Genomic DNA, 16,840 nt, shown 5'->3' on the forward strand with positions numbered 1-16,840 from the left:
CTATCAAGCTACAGTCCCCATTCATATCCCCCCCCCTTTTGTTTTTGCCATGCAACAGTTGCTGTTTCAAGATGGTTTAATCAAAGCCTATAAATATTTTACTACACAGCTGGATAATAAAAGAACTACCAGATGGAAGCAAGGGGCATTTGAAAAAATGTTCTTATATGGGAAGGCTATGGGTCTCCACGCTTTTTTAGATCAGAGTTCAGATAAAAACTGAACCAAAATAAAACCAGTATCAGCTCTTACCTTGGCTCAAAGCCATTGTCCTTAACTATGCATTCTTTCTTGTCTGGCACTCCTTTCCAGCTTTTAGGATCGGCCAAATCTACCAGTGCTTTAGCATTGAGTAATCCAAATCCAAATCTGCTGTTCACCATCAGCCCAGCTCCATTCTTCTTCCATCCTGGATTGTTGGCCAGTGGATCGAATTCAGATGTCCAGACTACCAAATGTTGCATATCCCTCCAGGTTAGATTAGGACTGTCACAAACAAAATTCTAGTCAATTTTGATATTGATAAGGCTTTAGGAACTTTGCCCATAATCCACATTTTTTAAAAAAAAAATAGGCACAGAATACTCCCCACCCCCCATCAGTAGGTTATCTTTAAGAGTATAAGTGCTCAGTTCAGAATATTAGCCCCAGTAATCAGCATCTCTCTACTGAATTTCCACCAGTATTTTTGTTTCTAATGTCATGAAAGATTCATACCAAAACAGATAAACCTATTAGAGATAAAGGAACTCTGTTCTTTGCTGGGAAAATAGACCAGCTAATCAACTTACCTTATTATACAATATTCATTGTTCTATTCTATTTATCATTGAGTTATATTTGTTCTCTACTGTATACTTATTAATGGTTTTTCTGATTCTTCTCTTCAGGCTCTCTTTGAAGGGATTTTTTGAAAGGTTCAAAATACAGCTTTTTGTTTAGAGATTAAAACTCTTGGGGGATTGTGTTTCAAAGAATGGAACTGCAATAATTCCACTAGGACAGCAGAGAAGAAGCACAATAAATGCAATATAGGAATAGACTGATCATTCCCTTTCCAGTCCATGTCAGTTTCATCTGTGTTCATCCAAGTTTACATATCCAAGAAGAAAATTTTACTTCAAGTTTTAATTATATATATATATATATATATATATATATATATATATATATGTGTGTGTGTGTGTGTGTGTGTGTGTGTGTGTGAAAGTGACTGGATAGTGTAGTGGTTAGAGCACCGCCTTTGACACAGGAGACTGGGATTCAAATCCCAGCTGGTATCTATCTTACCAGTAGGGGTCCTTGGGCAAAGACCCCCTAATGCTTCACCTGCCTACCTCAAATATGAGAGTGACATGAACTAAGAGAGTTATGCTGGCTCGGACGTTGCCCGGATTAACAAGGTCTGCGTCAGATGTTGGGGAACCAGGACAATCTGACAATAAGTGGGCTACTGGAACAAACTATACATGGATGAGACAAGAGAACCTGGAACTGATGGAATGCTACTACAACAGTAGGCCTAATGAGAGGGGATATATGAAACATATAAGGGAACTACAGATGGATAGAAGACCTACATCCACACTAACTGAGAAACAAAAAGTTACCCAGTGCTTCAACATAGTGAAGAGGAAGCTGCTCTCACAACTTGAGATAGACTAACTCCACATTACAATCCGGTCTCAAGCAGACCTGGAAGAACAACTGGATGTGCAGCCAACACCTGAAGCTGGAACATCACTGCCACCTGCTCCATTACAGAGCCCAGCAGCTGATATGAGGCATAAGATCATGGATAAACTAGCTACAGTCAACTCTCAAGACTGATTACCAAGGCTCAATGGAGAAGTACCATCAGATAGTATGCTAGAAGATGCCAATAGAGCTCCCACAACAATCCTTACAATCACCATAACTCAAACCAATAAACTGATATCCGGTACAGCTGCTGTAATCCTGGAGATGCTTGGCTACACAATCAAGAAGAACAGCAGTACATACTCCCCTGGAAAATGAGGTTGGAGGCTAAGATCAAGGCAACTCGGAGGGAAGTCAGTCAGCTGGTAGAATTACAGAAGGGTGTGGAAATTAAGGATAAGACTCAGCTACTGAAAAAAATATATGGGCCTGACTCCATCTGAAGCCCTAGAGACTGCTAAACAAAGGCTCACAGAACTGGCTGCCAGGCTAAGGAGATACACTAGAGAAGCTGAGGCCAAGAAGATAAATGCCCTGTTCTCCAAAGAACCATCCAAAGTATACCCTCAACTGCAGTGCAACCACACAGTAACAGCAGAGCCCCCAGCAGCAGAAACTGAACAGTACTGGAAGAACATATGGGAGAAAGAGAAGACACACAACACCAGTGCAAAGTGGCTGCAAGACCTGAAAGCAGACCACAGCAATCTCCCAGAACAGGAACCAGTCACCATCACAGTAACAGACATCCAACAGCGGGTCAAGAACATAAAGAGCTGGACAGCACCTGCCCTGGACATGATCCACACCTACTGGCTGAAGAAACTGACAGCAGTGCATGAACTCCTAGCAGCACAGGTGAACCAGCTGCTAGCTGCAGGCTCCCACCCAGACTGGCTATCACAAGGAAGGACAGTGCTGATCATGAAAGACCTTCACAAGGGAACAGCACCATCCAACTACCAGCCAATAACCTGCCTCCCCACAACATGGAAAGTCCTGTCAGGCATCATAGCCACCAAGCTACAAGACCATATGGGCCAATACATGAGCACAGCTCAGAAGGACATTGGGAACAACACCAGAGGCTCAAAACACCAGTTGTTCATAGAGAGAGCATTCACCCAAGACTCAAGGTCTAGGCAGACCAATCTGAGCATAGCCTGATTGACTACAGGAAAGCCTATGACTCAATGTTACATACATGAATCTGTGAATGCCTGTTGCTATACAAAATCAACAGGACACTAAGAACCTTCCTCAAGAACTCAATGGGACTGTGGAAGACAACACTGGAAATCAACTCAAGACAGCTTGCACAAGTGGCCATCAAATGCGGCATATACCAAGGTGATGCATTGTCCCTGCTGCTGTTCTGCATAGGCTTAAACCTCCTCACTAAGATAATCACAAGGATCGAATACGGGTACATGTTCAAGAGTGGAATCACCATCAGCCACATCCTCTACATGGATGACATTAAGCTGTATGCTAAGAGTGAACGATTCACTGATCCACCTGACACGGATCTACAGTGAAGGACATTGGGATGTCATTTGGAGTGGAGAAGTGTGGCAGGATGATAGTAAAGAGAGGGAAGGTAGTTAGGACCGATGGGGTGGAAGTACCAGTGGGCCACATAGCAGACATAGAGACCAGCTACAAGTGCCTTGGTATCCCACAGTCACATGGTAACCATGAGGAGGAGGCAAGGAAGACAGCAACATCCAAGTACCACCAAAGGATAAGATAGGTCCTGAAGAGCCAGCTCAAGGGAAGAACAAGATCCACGCCATCAACACGTATGCCCTGCCAGTCATCAGATACCCAGCTGGTATAGTGAGCTGGCTAAAGGAGGACATGGAAGCTGCTGATCTGAAGACCCAGAAGCTCCTCACAATGTACAGAGGTTTCCACCCCAAGTCCAACACCCAGAGATTGTACACCAGCTGCAAAGAGGGCAAGTGGGGTCTGATGAGTGTCAAAGCCACTGTCCTGGATGAAACACTAAGATGGCACCCAAAGATGAGCTTCTGAGAGAATGCCTGAGGCAGCAGCAGACATGGGAGGAAGTTCAAGTGGAGGAAGTACCATGGCAAGACAAGCCCCTGCATGGGATGTACCACTGACAGATAGCTGAGGTGGCTGACACTGGGAAATCCTATCAGTGGCTGGAAAGGGCTGGACTAAAAGACAGCACTGAGGCACTGATCATAGCAGCACAAGAACAGGCACTAAGCACCAGACCATAGAAGCAGGGGTCTACCACACTAGACAGGACCCAAGGTGCAGACTGTGCTAAGAGGCCTCAGAGACAGTTCAACACATAGTAGCAGGATGTAAGATGCAGGCAGGAACAGCGTACAGTGAATGGCACAACCAAGTAGCTGGCATTGTGTACAGGAACATTTGTACAGTGTATGGGCTAGACCCTCCCAAGTCCAGATGGGAGATCCCACAGAAGGTCATGGAGAATAACAGGGCTAAAATCCTGTGGGACTTCCAGATCCAGACAGGCAGGCAGGTACTGGCCAATCAACCAGACATCGTGATAGTAGACCAGAAGATAGCAGTGGTGATAGATGTATCAGTGCCAAGTGACAGCAACATCAGGAAGAAGGAGTATGAGAAGCTGGAGAAGTACCAAGGCCTGAAGGGGGAACTGGAGAGGATGTGGAGACTAAAGGCCAAAGTGGTCCTAGTGGTGGTAGGGGCTGTGACTTCTAAGCTGGGAGAATAGCTCCAAGAGGTCCCAGGAACAACATCAGAGCTCTCTGTACAGAAGAGTGGAGTGCTAGGAACAGCTAAGATACTGCACAGAACCCTCAAACTCCCAGGCCTCTGGTAGAGGACCCAAGATTGAGGAAGACACATACCACCCATAGGAGTGAATGGGGATTTTTTTTTTATACATGTGCACACACACACAGGCACATGCTATATATATATATAGAGAGAGAGAGAGAGAGAGAGAGAGAGAAAAGAGAGAGAAAAGAGAGAATTTCTATATATACTTTATCTTGCTCTCTGAATTTGATTATTTCTCTCTATTTGAAAATATGTATTTTATATGGGTGTTGGTAAGGGTTTTTTTTTTTTGACATTTTTTCCAGTTGGCACCTGAACTGCAAACTTTGGAGAAGTTCCAAAGATAAGAACTGGCAATCATAGGTGTCTGATATAAACCACAACAATTTGAAAAATGATAAAACATATGACACAGAGTTGCAACCTCCCGCATTTTCATACTTGGGTACCAATGTAAGTCATAGGGTTTGCCTTGTGATATCACAATGCATGCTTTGTCATTTGTTTTCCTTTACCCTGCTGTAGATGTTTATGCTGGCAATATGGAACAGGTCAGTTTGCTTGAAATGTGAATTGAATTAACGTCTCAAGCATTCCTAACTAGGAAAAAGTTTAAGAAGACTTACTTGGCTTCTAGGGCTAGAGCAAAAATCCCCGCAGCTAAGGGAGCAGAAGCAGAAGTCCCTGTGTGAGTGGCCGTGCATTCATTATGAAGATCAGCACTTATCTGAAGGAAGTAGACATCATATAAAGGTTACACTTAGCATGACCATGCATAAAAGCATTCTTCTCCACGGGTTGCCTTGGAACATGTTGTCCTCTTCCAGATAAAATAAGAGTTGAAAACCCTCACCATCTATTCTGAGTACAATTTTTCTATTGAAATAGCTCATATTGAAAGAACATATGTAATGTCAAAGGACTTGCTTCATCATGAAATCCTAGTAGGATAAAAATAAGTGTTTCAGAATTACTGTTGAATCATAAAATGCATCACTGAAAAATGATTGCCAGATTAAAAATCACACAGGGGTTGATAGCAAATACTTTTCTTTCCCTTCTTCTCATTCTAACAAAGCACAGCACAGCACTGTAATTTGGAAAATGAAGCAAATGGCTTATTAGAAAGTGAAGTACCCTGCTTGGATAAAGTGCCTCACATTACTGCCTGCAAAATTACAATTTGTGGAAGTACAGAACTGAAATGTGTACATGTATGTATTTGAATGTAGTAGAATCTGTAGACCTTAGAAATAAAACATTGGAAATTTTGACCAATCATACTGGTTATTTTTATCCTTCCTTACATCTCTGTTTCTTAATAAAAGGCTAGAATTTACTGGAAGGAGATGATTCCCACCTCCACGTTTCACATACTGTATCTTGATTCAATGACAACCTAAGGGATCAGATGGAAGGTCAATAGTATGGTTATTTCCTGCCCTTTGATGAATCCAGGCAATTGTTTTACATTGATGAGTCTCTCAAAGATACCTGGCACTCCCATTAGAGGACATGAAGCAGCCACTTTGAACAGTGGACTGGGGTTGGGTGATGAATTGGGGGTAAACCCCTACCTTCTGCCCAATCCCTTGACTATTGCCCACAGAAGCTTCTTCATTGTTTTGGTGGTACAGAGGTCTTGAGAGGAGCTTGCCACTTTAGGCAATTACTCCATGGGTGCTGATCTGATAAGTCCATCACAGCAGTGCTGGGAGATGCCCGAAGTTTCTGCCTGTACAAACGACTGGCACAACCATTTCACAATTTGTCACTCTGTGGATGCTCTCTTTGTATTGCTTATAGGATGACCAAGTAGGTGGCTGTTCAGAAGATAAATAACAGTGCTGCTGCTGGGGAAGGTGTGGGTGCATGAGAAACCCCAAAGAGTGAGAGTGGTGGTATCTGCTATTGCCCAAGTAGTATGTCTTTCTACTCTGTGCAGCACATCTCTCTGGGGTTGCCCCTCCACTCAGATGCAGCCAGTGAACTTCTAAAAAAAACTACCAGTTACATTTCCCCAAGAGTAACAAACACAGTTTATACAGTGGCCATACTACAATCAGTTTACTAGAAAATTTACAGTGAAGTGTTGCACATTATAAATAACTAGCTATGTAGAATAACCTTTTCACTGTTGTAACTTGCATAGTTTCTCAGTCAAGACAACACTGTTATTCTGGTATTTTCCTGACCAAGCTGAATAGCTTTGCACTACCTCCTGCTTTGACAACTATTATAGGAGAGGTTTGTACATTACAGGATTGAACATATCCACAATAATCTATTAGTTGGAGAAGCTTCCTGCTATTAACATGAAAGGAAACTTCCTAATTTTCATTCTTGGCACTGAAAGCAAATTTATTCCAAGTTGTTTGTTTTTTTTCCCGGCAGAGAGGCACAGTCCTTTTCACATTAGATTTAAGAGTCTCCTTTATATAGAAGTTGCATTATTTTTGCAGGCAAGAAATATGGAGTCCCTCTTCCATTTGAACAAAAGGTGATTATGCATTATTTCAGCCATATGATTGTGGCATGATTTTGATGACATTTTGCTGCAAATCTTCACAAACTGAATTTATCCTTTAAAACTTCTCCAGCTCTCCTCCCAAAATACCTCCCAATGTCACCAATCACCAGCCACATTTTTGTGGCTCCAGGGGATTACTTAAAAAACAAACAAATCGAAGTTTAGTCCTGAATGAAAATGTCCACTATATCTGAATTATGACTATTAGATCATTAAAGGTAGTTTCCATGAGTTTACCATCCCTGCTCAACAAATTACTTTATGGCTGACCCCTAGAAATGTTGGTTAAATCTGGTAAAAAGAACCTACAATTTTCTGGTCAGAATAGTCCCCACTGCTGTATGCTGTGGCCAGTGTTGAGGAACACTTCTCTGCATACCAAGGAGAATGGCCTTGCTGAGAAGCACTGCTGATCGAGATTGTATAGATGCTATCTGTGTAACCATCACAGTCACAGTTATCTCCTTGGCGGCCACCATTCCCTGAAGCCCAGACGAAAAGGGAGCCTTTCCCCTTTCTTCCCTAAAGGAAATGAAAGAGATGATTATTCTGAGTACAGAAGTGTGCACTTTCCCGCAAATGTAATTTTCATGCTCATTTTGTCAGTAAGTATTAATATGTAAGGATGCTCTCTTATTTTGTTGGAACAAAAATGCAAATGCATGTTATTTTGACAGATCGGTGTCTTTAATTGGTACAAAGGTAAACAGTAGATCTACATAGTGTCTATGACATCACAGAATGTTTTTGAATGATCTGAAAGGGAATGGTTAGCCATGGAACAATACAAGCAAGTACATTTACCCTGCATGAATAAAAGGTTAATTTGTCTAAAGAGATCTTAAGATAAGCTCTAATGATAAAAAAGAGACTGGACTGTTTTAAGAGCTGACATCTAAGTCAGAAAGCTGAGGGTGCAAAGGGAATGAGGACATAGTAAAGAGCTCACACTGAATATGACATGAAAAGTAGCATTAATGGATGGAAAACAACAGAAAGAACCTTTCTGAGATCTTTGGCTATCAGCATGGTCCACTCTGAGAGTTGTTGCTGAATAGGCAATAGGCAATACATTTTAATAGAGAAAGCAGGAGCATTATATTCTTTTCCAGTTTTAATAGGGAAAGCAGGCCAGGTTATTTGAAGGACTGCCTTTTCCCAATTTCTTCTGCCCAACCCACCAGATCAGGGAGGCAGGGTATGTTAAGGGTCCCCCTATTAAGGAGGTGCATCTAGTGGGACCAAGAAGAAGGGCCTTCTCCATGGTGGCTCCCTCCCTGTGGAACATAATCCCCGCAGAGATAAGACTGGCCCCCACCTTGATACTTTTCTGAAAGGCCCTGAAGACATGGTTTTGCCCACGGGCCTGGGGATCCCAGGTTGATATGGAGCCCATCAAGTGGTTTGTTTGAATGTATTGCTGTCACCAGGGGATGGGAGTGTAGTGGGGTTATATTTGGGGTTTTATTTCTGTAAGCCTCTGGAGTCTCCATGAGTTGGGTGACCATATAAATTGCTTTAATAAATAAATGAAATAAATATTCTAATGGTGCAAAAGGTCACAAGAGCTGGATAGAATTTCTCACTTGTATAATCAACCAAACGTTGGCCAGCCTCTATGTTGGCAAAGGTAAAAACAGACGTTGCACACTCCAAAATGCATAAGGCCTATTTTCAGGAACTGGCTATGGAGTTCAGATTAATTCATACAAAGCAAAAATTTAAAGATGGTCCATTTGAGGTGTCTAAATCATTTTTTTCTAAGGGAAGACTGAGGACTCACTGCTTGTGGTAAAACATACTGCACTGACAAAAGTCTGTTTTTGTTTTAGATTCCTTCTTTCTAGTACATGGCATGCAAGTATTATTATGGGGAGAATAGTTTATGATCCACGAAGTCACAATTATTGTTTGCAATGAGCCAATCATCTTTCAGCCCACTCTTTGAAATGCAATATCTTAGAAGTTAAAGCGCTGTTATTTTCCTAGCAACGATGTGCTGATGTCTAGACTGAAGACTGAACCGCAGATATGTTCCTTAAGGAATTAGAGGAATCTATGGAACTAATAAACAATAGCTGCACATTTGCTGCATTCCAAATTAGTATTCTGGGAAATACTAATACATATTTCATATGGTGTATCTATTCCATCACGGTACAATCATTTTATAAAGTACTGAATAATTAAATGGAGTGCTCACTATTTGTTGATAATTTCTTTTAAAAAGATTATTCCTGTTCTTAATGTATGTATCTCAGGCACCCACAACTCTGGCCACATCTAGCTCAACCTTTGACTACTGTACTTATTCTTACTCAATTTATGGTCATTGGCTCTGCTGAATATAAAATATATTAATCAATGATCTGCAGACCGAAGGGAAAAAAAAAAGGTAAGCAATACGAATAGTTGCTCAGAGGGAACACAAAAGATTCTAGGTACATCTTAAAAAAAAACAACAGAAACACTGCTTTAAATTCTAGGAATTCCTTTCATTTCCATGTATTGCAACAAAAGTAGTGATAACAAATTATCTATGTGATTAGCATGAGTCAACACAAGAGCACTGGCATTTTAAATGTTCTGTGTTTAGCATGTCCGTTTCATAGAAGAAAATAGTAAAGCCTTTAAAATTGTGTTTTCCTGTTGTTTCATAAGTCTTGGTTTTCCAGTAATTAACATCAGAAGTTCATTGTTCCTGCTCATCACTAGTTGCCTTTCTGGGTGATGAGATAGCTATAAACAAAATCATGCTCCCCCCCCCCCAAGATTATGAGAAAAGAAAAGGCCATCTAAAAATAATAATAAAAAAAATAGAGCTAGAGCTAGGAGATTGTAATTAATATGCTTGGGTGAATTTTCAAAGAGATGGTTCATAGGCTGTAACAAGCATAGCAGTGATAATAAAAGAGTCCTTTTCTTGAACTCTTCATGAAGAAAACATTAGTAGCTCTCATTAGGAAAGTGTGACTCCTTGTTTGCCTTACTTTAGACAATGCATAATCTCTGTCAAAGTTAGCTAGGCTGAGGGGAAAGCAAGGATGAAGAACTGTCCTTTGTATGGTCTGTGGTAAAAATCTCTCTCAAACCACCCTTTTGACTTCATAGGGAAAATTCAAAATCCAGAAATGAATCAGGACACCACGTCTGCAAGGGTGGAGCAAGGGGCTCAGAATGTTGAAAACTTCATTGTGCTGTCACAGTGCAAGCCCTTCCCCTTTCATATGTGTGTCATGATGTCACCAGCATGTATAAAAAGAGTAGAGTTTATGGCATGCGAGTGTGATGCAACTTTTGTCATTTTGATGTCCTATGGTATTCCTAACCTATATGTAGGACTAAGACTTTTTTTTTTTTTTTAAGCTTCTGTGTACTGAACGCATTTTCAAAAATCATGGATGAACAGACTGAGAAAAAGAGGAGTGGGAGAATAATTTTCTCTGAAGACTGAAGGGGAGCCAGAAGGAGAGCAGGGGAAAATGGTGAAGCAGAGAAAGAAAAGATTGACAGCAAAAGAGAAATAAGAGGTAGAAGAAAGAAAAAAGGTGATGCATATAGACAGGCTAAATTCACATAGCATGCTAATCCCTAAACTCAGGTTAAATGCACGATTGCTGGGTACTAATATGCTATGCCTAAACAAATAAAAAACAAAGAGTTAACTTGATGGCCACAATAGTTTGGTTCACACAACATGCTAAACAATAGCAGGATTCCCAGAACAAATTGAACCACAAACCACTAAAAGTTATAATAGGCCTAGTGTAGCAAATTACCTGAACCCACACTGCCTCTATTCTCTGTGTTGCAAAGGTGCATAATTAGAGGATCCTCACTTTGGACTGGGCACTAACCTCTTGAAAAGCACTGTGTTTAAAGTAAAGTCCACAATCTACCTCAACTGATTTTGCACCTTTCCTATCTTAATTCCCAAGACAAAAAACAAAGAAAGTACTATTTTGGAGAAGCAGGAGGTGGCCAGCGATTTCTTCATGGAAATGTTGGCAAGTGCTATCCCTTCTCTGCACTAAAAGTTTTAGTTCTAAGTGGGTTGGGTTTGCAGGGTAGTTGACAAAAGCAAAAAACTGGTGCATTTCCAGTTATTGATCCTAAACTTGATAACCTCATTTTATTTCCAGGTAAAGCATCACCTGACTACATTCCTAGTGAGGGAAAACTCTTTCGCCTTCCAAAATATAATTCCAAGTTAGTGATGCAATTTTTAGAATTCAGTTTTCCCCAACCTAGTTTTCTTCAGCTATGCTGAAGCAACAACTCTCAAGGTTGAGAAAGTTGGAATTAATACGTCTAAATGGTACCAGGTTGGATAAGATTGTTCAAATTAGTTAATTTATTAAGTTGACTGTTTTATATTTTCAATTTCAGTGAGATTGTGAAACAGGAACTTGAGCTGAATCAGGTATTGGCTGCAGCTGTCAGCAACACTCCCCCTCAAACCAATTATCAGCCCCAAACATTGGTCTGCCCAAATGATGAAAGGAGAGTTAAAGAAAGAATATCTTGAACAATTTGGCCAGCCAAATCACAGGAAAAAAAACCCAAGGCAGATCTCTCCATTGATATCAGAGGCTTAGTAAATGGATTTAAGTGTTTTCTTAGATTTAGAGTTACACTTTCAGTGATAGTTCCTGACTTGGAAGGAAAGGACATAATTATTTTCAAATACTAACAATACTGTAATCCTGTTTATCACTACTGATGTTGCTTTTTTTATTAATGAGGCTGGACAACTGTCTGCATTCCTTCTTTACTTGAGGTGGCATGTATACAATTCATATGTAGATGTATGCTTAAAAAGCTGCCCACGAACTTCAGCTTCATCCTTAGCTAGATCTAAAGGACCAGCAAGAAGGCTATTTTTCTCATCAAGTATTCCTATCATCTTAATTATAACTAATTGAGTTATGCATGCTCTTATGAAATAACGCATACAAATTTGGCTCAATGCAAGAATAATAAATGCAATATTCATGAAGTAGGCCATTTCTATTAATATTTTATAGGAGCTCTTTGTATAAAGTCCCATTAATATTCAGAGGAAAACAAGCAGAAAAAAGACAGCAAAGAAAAAAAACAAGGTGCAAGAGAGCACTGACAAAAAACAACCCGGTGATCTAGATGTTAAGCCTTAAATATAAATACCGTAAAGACATTTGCTGAGCTCTTTCTACTTATCTCTAGACCAGTTCCATTTTTTGGAATTTGTGTTTCTAAAATGGACCAAGCAATTCCTAGAACTAACAAAGGAACCTTTCTATTTTCTGGCATCTACTAACTGCTTTTTTACTCTGTGTTAAGAGGCCTTACCTTTTTAATTCCATATTCAAAAGCCTTTTGTGCTAGTCTGCCAGGTCCCTCAACTGTTTTCCCGTCATCATTTGGACCCCAGCTAGCACTGTAAATATCCACATGATCAGGACTGAACCCAATTGAACTAGCTTCGATGGCGTCTGTGACTATGCCATCCAGCATTCTGATCCCTTCATGAAAAAGAGAGAGAAAAAACCCAGTCAGTCATTATTTTGTGTTTTCTCTGCACTGCCATTACAAAATATTGCTTGTCACTATGTAAACTGAAGCATTTTGTCCACTTTTATAAACTGCAAGGAGTTGATGATAGAGGACTGGATTGGATATAGGTGATTCAATATTTTTTACTCTGGCTTGAGAACCAGTTGTTTCAAAAGAGGTGAAATAGGAAAACAAAATCAGATTTGAAAATAAGCTATTTGATCACTTGTACACTAGTAGAAGAGACAGGAAGGATGATAGCGTGGGAGAATTCAGTGTAGCACCTGGCATATTTTTCTACAGTATGCCATTGGTGGTTTTCCATTTTTGGTCGTTCCTAAAAAGGGAGTAGGTTTCTCCCCTCACCCCCACCCCGCAACTCTAAAGTGCACTCCTGCTTCATAATTTTCAGTTAATCACCAAAAGGTCTGCATACAACTTTAATATGAAATATATTAATATGAAAGACATTATCTTTCCCAAAAGACTATTTAATGATGGAATTCCACACCTAGACTATTCGAAAATTTGACTGATGAGAAAATGGCTTTCTCTTTAGAGCAGTGTTTCTCAACCTTGGCAACTTTAAGATGTGTGGACTTCAACTCCCAGTTTGCTAGCTGGGGAATTCTGGGTGTTGAGGTCCACAAGTCTTAAAGTTTTCAAGGTTGAGCAACACTGCTTTAGAGGTTAGATTATTCGTGATGAGGTATCTATCATTTATTTATTTGAAAAACAAAATAAAAACAATAAAATGAGGGGATTACCTTTAGAACTTTTAAAAATCTACACTAAGCTCAATTAACTAATGGATATATACATACAAGCATGCGTACATATTCTTGCTGAGTTGGTTATTACATTGACTTTCCATTTCTTTTAAAAAAACCCTTCCCCTTCAAAATAATCTTATTTAAAGAATAAAAAACCCTTTCCATTAGTAACCCACATTTGGAATTTAGAAAACTAAAAGCTTATGTTTTCCATCAGAGGTAAAGGAAAACTAAATGTACGTCCTGGAAGTTGCAATGCTTGCATGCAACAGTAGCAGCTTGAATGCACAGTGAGGCCGTTACCTGCTTGCTTCAACATGCATTGACAAAAATAATAAAATAATAATAAATAATAACTGAGTTTTAGCCCACATTTGTAGGTCATATGAAAAAGTATATAGTAGCAGCCTAGTCAGCCACTGATGTTCAGGGACTGCAGTACTTAATGAATGTATTATTTTCAATGTTCTGTTGAACTTCATTAGACTGCAGCAATGAATAACCCTTTCAGCCTTTTGTATGATTAGAATGTATAATAGAAACAGAAAGCCTCTCGTCATTTCTTCTGTCCCTGCTACTCAAATTAATATTCCTCTCCACTAGCATTTCAAACAGACCTCTGAATACTCTAATGAAGAAAAAGACTGCTAAATAGAATTACTGTTTATATTTCTTACCTCCAACTTTGGAATTGTATGCCACTCCAACTCCACATTTTAGGTTGTTTGCTTGCATGGCAATCTCTCCTGCACATCGTGTTCCATGTCTGCAACAAAATCATCCACTTTATACAGGTCATCTTCAAACCTTATTATGTAATTATTATTCATTTGAGTATATGAAACTCAATTGGAGCCAAAAGGAACTAGAGTGCCCTGTTGTGTGTGCCCTGTTCACACAACATGATCATCTGTGTTGTGGGAGAAGATTAGAGTGTTACATGAATACCATAATCCAGTTAATTAACCCCCACAAGAAATGTGTATTTGTTTGGGGCTAAACTACCCCCCCTCATCAACCATGTCTTTCTACTTATTGCAGAATTAACCAGTTTTGAAGGAGACAAAGTTCTAGAGGTACCCCATAAAAATGAGACTTCTCTAGGAACACTGTCTCTGTTTTCTTTTTACTCATCTGCTGCAGTGGCTGGGTGGTTAAGAAAGGGGGCAAACAGAGTTAGTGAGGTAAAGCTACCCTGATTCTGTCCATTCTGTGCCACCATGGATTTTTCTTTGATCTTTCTTTTCTTAAAAATTACCACTAAGAAATGATAGAAATTCTGGTCTCCATTGCACTGACTGGACTGAAAAAATGGTCAATGCATGACCAACCCAATCATCTTGGAATATGTTCTACTGCACACAAAGTTGGGAAGATAGGGATAAGCAAGTCAGTCACCCTAATTATTAAATCATTGTGAGTGACGGTGGAACACAGAACAGTTTTGGTCAAGCTGATGTCATTCTGATGTGTTGGAACTACAACTCCAAGAATTCTCCAGTGAGTATGCCTATTGTTTTCCCAACACATCTGATGATTTTATGAATTAATTTCAAGAATAAACTCAATTTTCAAGAGACCAATGAAAATGTATAGCTTTAAAGAACATCAGATATCAAGTAATCTATTAAGGAATGATTAGATTTAAGTGTACAGTTCGTCCTTTTTATTTTCACAGTCTAAATAGTAAAATATTTTCTATTCCACATTCCAGAAACCCTTCACCTTCATTGCATCAAATGATAGTCCTCTTGTGAAAAGCTGCCTTATTTAATAGTATTGCTTTGTATGCACTGAAGTTGTTGAATGCTGCCAGTTTGAATTCTGTTTACATATATCAGAAACAGTAGATGTTGTGCAGAGATGGTAGAGTTGAGATAATTTAAATCAGTGGATAATGGTCAATTATTGCCAATAACTGCTCTAGCTAAGCAGAATGATACATTTTGAAAAACCTGGAAACATTCATCTTTTGAAAACCTTTCGCTGTCATAATATTTTTTTCTGTTACAACAGAATTCGCATAATGAATTCAGTATTATTTGGCTCAAATAGGTGTTAGTGAACCTTATTGTATCATAACAAAACATCCCATCCTAATTGTCTTGGCAAGTGTTACATGTTTAGGATTCGACACCTGAAATGAACTGCTGGGCTGATCCTCTGCTTCTCAAACCAGCACGTCACCCTTAATCTGTAGACTCACTCTCATGTAACACAGTTCACATGACGGAGTAGGCCATACTTACTTGCCTCAGTAGGCTGCAGCTAGGCAATGAACACACTCCCTGTCAAGAAGTGTTTAGCTGAACATTTGCTTTTACATTGGTCCACAAAACGAGACATAGAAGGCATATACAGTATATAAATATCAATGCAGTCCTCTACTAAAAACTCAGTCCCCATTCTGTTCAGTATGCTTACTCCCAGGTAGATGTGCACTGGTCTCACAATCTTTATTTCAGGAGTGTCTATGGGGTGGTGGTGGTCAAAATAGTCAAGATGGCAGCCTGATCACACAGTTGAAGCCCCATCCACATAGGCAACACGTTTAAAAAGGGCAAGGCTTTGATTGCACAATTTCAGCAAGGTGTTTGCTTTAATTGATTGAAAAGTAATTTTCTCTTCCAGAAAACTCTTGAATATTATAGTTCACTGAAATAGATTGGGATCTCTAACAATATCTTTTGCACTGTAGGAAACCAAATTCCTTCCATGGTACAGTGAATGGAATGAAATGAATGTGGTTTGCTGATAGAGTGATATTGAATCTTGAGCAAACTCTACATCATAAAGTTGGGGAAAATCAACAAGCTGTTAGTCTAACATCAGTCTCTCCTAGTTACTTCAGCTCCATGTAGATCAGCCTCTGCAGACTTTGTATTCTTTTACCACACAGAGAACAGGTGTAAATTCCAGGCCTGCTTAAGTATCAATCATTCCATATGATTCAGGCAAGAGTGTCATGAACACATCATTCACAGAGTCACTAAGCAACATCACGCAGACCACATTTTATCCATATGACAATTGGTCGGATACAAGTGCCATAGCAGAATTAACTTAGGGAGTTATTGGGATTGTGTCATCCGTTGGAAATTGGAATATGTGTGTTTATACACACAGACACACACAAACAGAAAAATGTATCACAGGAATTGAAGGTTTAAATGTTGTGACTGCTACAGAGTATAGGCAGTTGATTTTCATGCTGTTTCATCTAAAACATAGTCAATCCAGCATCTGAATAAGGCCTGATTGGTTCAAATTAGTTATCTATATAATGAAGTTGTCATGCACTTCAATGAATTATAGAATCTCAAAAGTTAGGCTTATGTGTTGACTGCATAAATGACATTTGAATATCAATCTGGCCTTCACTGACATTTCCCATTCAACACTAAGACTACTAGACAACACTAAGCAATGGACAATCTCACAAACCACATCTACATGAGGACAAAACTAGATGAAACAAGAGAGATCTTGTCTC

General features: G+C 39.6%; 1 protein-coding gene across 1 annotated transcript in view; it reads right to left on the minus strand.

Moving 5' to 3' along the window:
• PCSK1 (proprotein convertase subtilisin/kexin type 1) overlaps positions 1-16,840 on the minus strand; it is a 41,694-nt gene that overhangs the window by 8,762 nt on the left and 16,092 nt on the right. Inside the window, exons 6-10 of the mRNA XM_007439621.3 lie at positions 14,025-14,113; positions 12,371-12,543; positions 7,349-7,561; positions 5,136-5,236; positions 253-486 (exon numbers count right to left, since the gene is read on the minus strand). Of these exons, the coding sequence (XP_007439683.2) occupies positions 253-486; positions 5,136-5,236; positions 7,349-7,561; positions 12,371-12,543; positions 14,025-14,113 (810 nt within the window). The remainder of the gene's footprint in view (positions 1-252; positions 487-5,135; positions 5,237-7,348; positions 7,562-12,370; positions 12,544-14,024; positions 14,114-16,840) is intronic.

This window comes from Python bivittatus, unplaced genomic scaffold (genome assembly GCF_059951505.1).
Source record: "Python bivittatus isolate LINGU-HERP-01145 unplaced genomic scaffold, Pbiv_v1 ctg000850_np1212, whole genome shotgun sequence".
Lineage (NCBI taxonomy): Eukaryota > Metazoa > Chordata > Lepidosauria > Squamata > Pythonidae > Python > Python bivittatus.